Source organism: Capricornis sumatraensis, chromosome 6 (assembly GCF_032405125.1).
Source record: "Capricornis sumatraensis isolate serow.1 chromosome 6, serow.2, whole genome shotgun sequence".
NCBI lineage: Eukaryota > Metazoa > Chordata > Mammalia > Artiodactyla > Bovidae > Capricornis > Capricornis sumatraensis.
The window spans coordinates 63,739,060-63,745,307 of record NC_091074.1 but is presented as its reverse complement, the minus strand read 5'-3'; the positions used below and the strand labels follow the sequence as shown (position 1 = coordinate 63,745,307).

Sequence of the window (6,248 nt, the reverse complement as noted above, 5' to 3'; positions counted from 1 at the left end):
AATACAATGTTCACAGAAGCTTGTAAGGAAAGTTAGTTCCTACCACCAGAACAGCACTGGTGTTACAATGTTCCGACACATGAGAGGCTTTCTGATGTGCTTGGGTTGTTAAAAACCAAAGTATGCCCACTGTCAGCTCTGAATGGAAGCTTGAACTGAAAGGCAGATAAATGCAATTAGCTCAAAACAACAAAAAACACGGATGGTGGCAAGACTACTTTTTCTGCTGATGCCCCAGTGGGAAACTGAGGGGTGGTCGGACCCTAGGCTCACTGCTGACATCACTCTATAGGTTACCCAGGAGCTGGTAGCTATAGAAATGTACACCCAAGAATGTCAAGAGAATTTCTTTTGGTACCCACATCTTTATAATTTTTTAACTGCTTACTTAATGCCAGGCAAGGAATTCCAGTACAAATTTCCTTACAACTGGCTAAAATATCAGCTGACAAATCCCTGAAGTTATATGCTGCCAGTCCAAGAGTGTTCCACTGAGGATACAAAACTGGCTGTCTTGGCAGCAGAGGGCGTTGCTGGTGGTCTAGCTACTCCAAGTCTCGCTGTGTCCTGTGCCTCTGTCCAGAACGCTGCCTTCTGAATGTGCCATCAGCATCTCCTGCTCATGGCTGTGGGGTCCCAGGATTTCGTGGTTATTAGACAGCTTGAAACTGGGTTTCCGGCTATCCCATGGCTGTAGAATACCAACCACTTGCAGGTGTTATAAGCCTGTGGTTAGTTTCAGCGCACACCATTCCCGGATAAGAGATCTTTCGCAGCTCACTGGTTACAAAGCCAGAAAAGTAGCGGCCCACAAGGGAGGTGTTTATCTGCATAAACCTGAAGATGCCAGCATCTATCACTTTATGTTTGACCTGCCAGTCTTGAAAGGTCTTCAATCTGGGATTTTCTTTATTTCTAAGTAGTTCTATGTAAGTCAACCTTCCAGTCCTATACACCATTTTCTTCTTTCATTCAAACTAAGTTTTCCTTGGTTCAGGGTGATTCTATCTTTGTCATTCTTCAGACTCTGCAAGACCATATGTGGAGTAAAAACTATGGGAGACCAAGTAATTAAAACATCAATAACATCAAGACTGCTGTGCAATCAATCTAGGCCTGAGACTAGTATCAGAGACAAAAATCTAATCTGATAAAACCTCAGCAATGAGAAAAAAGATGCCCATTTATTTTTAAAAACTAGGATTGATTATGCATTCATCTCAATTTTTAATCCAGTATAAGGGCAACTGTTTTGGCTCTCTATAAAGAGAAAAATTGAAGGGCATCACAGATTGACCCAACAGGCACCAAATAAGAATTCTAACTCCTTGAAGCAAGCACTTTCTTCTGAAAGTGTCAACACAGTAGGCAAGTGTCATACTATTTGTGCCAAAATGACCTTTCTTTTACTCAAAAAAATCGCTATTAAAGAAATTTTAATAAGGATAAACATAATTAATACTTTAGAACATTATCATATCTGATACAGCAGCACTCGTAGCACTCACATTTGAAGTGTTACTTCCACGATGAACAGTGCTGAATTCTTAGCACCTAACCACTCAATACCTCCTACAGCTAAATCGCTGAGACACTCCAGACCACCATGAGGTTCCCAATCTTCAGCCTTCTTTCTACCCAGTGGATCTATAAAATGACAGGTTTTTGAGTCCCAAAGTTTAGAATTCTTTAAGTGCTTCCTTATGCTGAAGCTTCACACACTCAACCAGGAGCAGCCCAAGGGATCTTAAGCTTTCAAAGACTTCAGTGTATCATGCTGGAAATGTTTCACAAAGGCTGGAAATAGTATGTATGTGCTAACTCTAAAGCACCGTTGGTCTCACAGAACTTCCTGTGATGATGGAAATGTCCTACAAATTTATAGAGTCCAACATGATAGCCTGTAGGCACATGTGGCAAGCTGAACATCTGAAATGTAGTTAGTATGACAGACAAATTGAATTTGTAATTTTAATGAAGTTAGAGTTAAATAGCCGCAAATGGCTAACTAGTGGTAACCATACTGAACAGCACAGCACAGTACAGCTCTAAGACATCAAGACTTTTGAGTAACAAGCCAACTTTTTGACAAACTAAAGAGGCAATCAATAAATATTTGGTAGCAACCTGTCATCAGTAACTTCTATCTACTCTCCCTTCTAGCTCTTCTCAAGTAAAAACAAAGACAGAATTAAAAGAGCAACAATAAAAAGCCCACATGACTTTTAAACAACAACTCCCTTGAATAAAACTAATAGGTCTTAATATATACAAGGAGTGGCACAGTTAAAAAAAAAAACAAAAAAAACCCCTAAAGCCAGCAAAACAAAGAATTAGAAATAAGCATACTAGAAGTTACTTATGTTTAATGCTTAAAAGTCTGAATGCACAAACAATCTACCATTATAGAAGTACTGGTGGTCAATACAATGCATCAGAACTATGTACAATGCACAGTTTAGTATCAAAATCTTTCTACACTGTAGAGTTTTACGAAACTGTTAATGACATCAAACACTAAGCACTTAAGACACCATTTTGTTTTCTGCTACCACACTAGGAACGTCAATGGACAGTCCGTTTCAACTTGCAGCATCCATCCATTTCTAGTATGAAATTAAGTAATTTTCTACTTATACAATAAAGTTTATCTACACAGTTCTCTTGATTTTGATCCATAGCAGCAAAGGCACTGTACATCAGCAGATCCACAGACTTAAAAGATTCTTTTAAAGCATTCGAACAAAATAATAATAATTAAAAAAAGAAGTCACATATCATAGTTTAACACAACAACATAAAAGATAACAACAATGTTTCCGGCACAATGGCACAGCCTGTGTCCATTTCAGGGACATCCAACTAAGACATGGAAAGAACTGGAGGTAAAGCAAGCAAGTCCTCATCCCAGGTGAGAGTCCATTCTTCCTGGTTTTCAGAGGGAGGCCCTTGCAAATCCTCCTCTGCTGTCCTTGTCTTGTAAAAGACGTGACCTGCACAGCGGGAGGACTCCTCCCCTGGATCTGCGCCATTCCCAAAGAACATGCCAAAAAATAGCCCCTAATTTATCGTAGACAAAACTGCCCAAAGGCATACATCTCCCTTTGCAAAGAAATGTGGCAAAAATATCCAGAAGGGATTAAGTTCTCCCTTTGAGGCCAAATTTAATTTGTTCATCTGTCTATAATACAATAAAAAAGGAATTAAAAACATATTACAAAGACACTTGTCAACAAGTCAAAAAAAGGAAAAAAAAGAAAAAGTCCAAGTACTGTTATCGAATATAGTCTAAAGCTATAGATATATTTGTTAAAGTTGTCCGAATAGACTCAAATGAATATGATGTGGTCTGTCACATTCTAATTGTTTAAATTTCCAAACATCTTTTAAAATATGTAAAAACAAAAACAAAAAAATCTAACAACACAGCAACATATTGCTTCCATATGTAATTATACATTTCACATCTCTATACAGTCATTAGTCTACATTTAGTGACATTTTTAATCAGTTATTTTAACCTTCCTTTCCCCTCCTTTGCCAAAAAAAGGGGGGGACGGGTATCAAGTACAACGCATCTTCATTACCAATGCAGGAACAGACAGCTTTATTTAGTCAGTCATTGTTAGAAAGCCTTCTTTAAACAAAATAAATATATTACAGATATAATACATAATTAAAGATTCCTTTCACTGTTAAGTAGGGTTATCCATGATCTTCCAAGTAGATAGCTGAAGATTTTGATATCACAGGTTCTTAATGAGTATTCACAATTCAACAGCAGGGAGGAAGTGGGGAAGGAGGGGCTGACTCCACAACTGCAATGAGTAATAGGAAATCCTTGGTTCTGGATGCGGGGGAACAGAAGAAGAGAAAAAAGTGCTACAAGGAGAAGGAGTCCATTCCGCATGAAGATTTGTCCTTAATAAATAACTTCATAAACCGTGGCCTTCTTATCCCCAGAGCCAGTGACAATGTATTTGTCATCCACAGAAATGTCACAGCTGAGCACCGATGAGGATTCTTTGGACTGGGAAAGAGACACACAAACACGTTAAAGACGGAAAGAAAAACCTATGAATATTGAGAGGCAGGACTGGAGGACTCAGAACGAAAAGAAGCAGAGCATGTTCTCTTGACTAAAATAGGAGCTCAAGGAGAAAATGTAGTCCCTTAAGTCTCTTTAAGGTATATTCTTAAAACGGCTGAGCCAGGTGCATTCCCACTGACATTTCACTCTGTTGGTCTGGAGGCTCTTGTACTGGGGGTGGGAGGGGTTGGGGGGGGGTGCGGAGACGGGGACACTGAGCGCCAGGCAAGTCCGCGGTACAGTACCCCCCTGCTGATGAAGGAAGGCTTTACTTCAAATCCTGGTCTGCAGCTAAGGGCAGTGCTCTCAGTATGAAAACCCTCAGCGTCACTCAGATGGCTTGGGTGTCGATGGAGCCGCAGAACACCAGACACATCACTTAACCTGTCTGGCCCTATTTTACCCATCTGCCACCTCAGAGGGTAGTCTCAGAGTCCAGATGAGGTTAGGTAAGGGGGAACTGCACTGAGAAGACTATTTGTTTGAGACAAGGAATGCAAAAATATTTCTAATATAAATCCTAGTTGACCCTCATGTAAAAACAGAATGTAAATGTACAAGTGGGAGTGAGTTCAACAGTTAGGAGGAAAAATGTACCCCTCATAGAGTTCCAGTACCACATTCAACTACACCAATTGCAAAGCATTCACACTTAACTTTTAATTGTGCTAAATAAACAAACAAATCCCACAAGATTTTACTGGGGCTTTGAATAGTTAAAAAAAAAAATGTTTGACATGTAGATGCTAACCTACTACAAGCATTTCTCAAACTTTTAGTTTGCAACCTGTATTAAATACATTTTATTTCCCAAACCAGCAGATACAAGATATAACACACTTATTACAAAAAAATATACTCTTAAAATATTTTCATATTTCAAAAAAGTGCTGCTTGGGGACTTCCCTGGTAGTCCAGTGGTTAAGAATCCACCTGCTCACGCGGGGACATGAGTTCGATCTCTGGTCCAGGAAGACTCTACATGCTTCGGGGCAACAAAACTCATGTACAACAACTACTGAGCCCACTCTAGAGCCCCAAAGTCGCAACTACCAAGCCCACGAGCCTAGATCCCATGCTCCTCAACAAAAGAAGCCACCACAATGAGAAGCCTGCACACTGCAACTAGAGAAAGTCCACACACAGCAACAAAGACCCAGCATAGCCAAAAATAAATATGTTTTTTAAAAAAAAGTGCCGCTTGGGATCGTCCAAAAGTCATGATACAAAAACCACTCTGTAACATTATAAACTTCACGACAGCAAGAATATGCTATTTTTATTATCTTGCACAGTACTTTCACTCAATGTATGCAGTTTTATTATTATTTTTTTTAATGTATGCAGTTTTAGATTCAAATGAATTAATCTCCTCTATGATGACTTAATACCACGTGGTCAAGAAGGCTGCAAATCTATTATGCTATTCCTAAAACCACCTAGGAAAGAGCATCCCAAATACATAAGGTTAAAAAGGAAATCTTTGACTTGCTTATGAAATTCTCACATACTAGCAAGAGAGATAAGACGAGTGTGTGTGTATCATGCCAACAATCCAGTACCCTACAAATAATTCCACAAACTACACAAAGTACCACTGAATTAATAAGAATAAAAGTTTATAAAATTAGTCCAAATTTATTAGTTTCCTATAGCACTCTTTTTGGCATAGAGGGGACAGAAATATTGATAACATGCTAATTAGTATTCAAGCAAAATGCTCAAATTTTACACAAAATTTTTAAAAGCCACAGGGCAAAACATAAAATTTCAGAGAAGACATGAAACTTCTAACATGTAAACAGGAGAGAGAACCACAGAGCACCAAGCACCATGCGGTTAACATACTGGGAGTGAAGGCTACACATGTGAAGCATTACCTGGAATATACTGGCCCCATAAGGTGTTCTCCAGGCATTCAGAAGGTTGTCCTTTCCCGTGCTTACAAACCATTTACCTAAAGAAACAGGGTTTCAAAAAAGGCAGTGTCTATTACTTTGTCATAATCCTAAGATTTGTGTTACAGAGCATCAGTGATACACAGAAAACTTACTTAATCTGAAACAAGTAAGAGTTTCCTTTCACTGGAAAGATAAAGCCCACTCTCACACCGTATAAGTGAGTTATTTATACTTAGGACAGGGATGAAGTAGACAGA

General features: G+C 39.0%; 1 protein-coding gene across 20 annotated transcripts in view; it reads right to left on the bottom strand.

Moving 5' to 3' along the window:
* Nucleotides 1–2,420: 2,420 nt before the first annotated feature.
* The window catches only part of TLE4 (TLE family member 4, transcriptional corepressor), a 158,676-nt gene continuing 154,848 nt past the window's right edge, over nt 2,421–6,248 (bottom strand). For all 20 annotated transcript variants that reach the window (XM_068973991.1, XM_068973989.1, XM_068973990.1 and 17 more), the window contains 2 exons: nt 5,971–6,047; nt 2,421–4,030 (listed from right to left, as the gene is read on the bottom strand). In XM_068973991.1, coding sequence (XP_068830092.1) covers nt 3,923–4,030; nt 5,971–6,047 — 185 coding nt within the window. In that variant the 3' untranslated portion in view covers nt 2,421–3,922. The remainder of the gene's footprint in view (nt 4,031–5,970; nt 6,048–6,248) is intronic.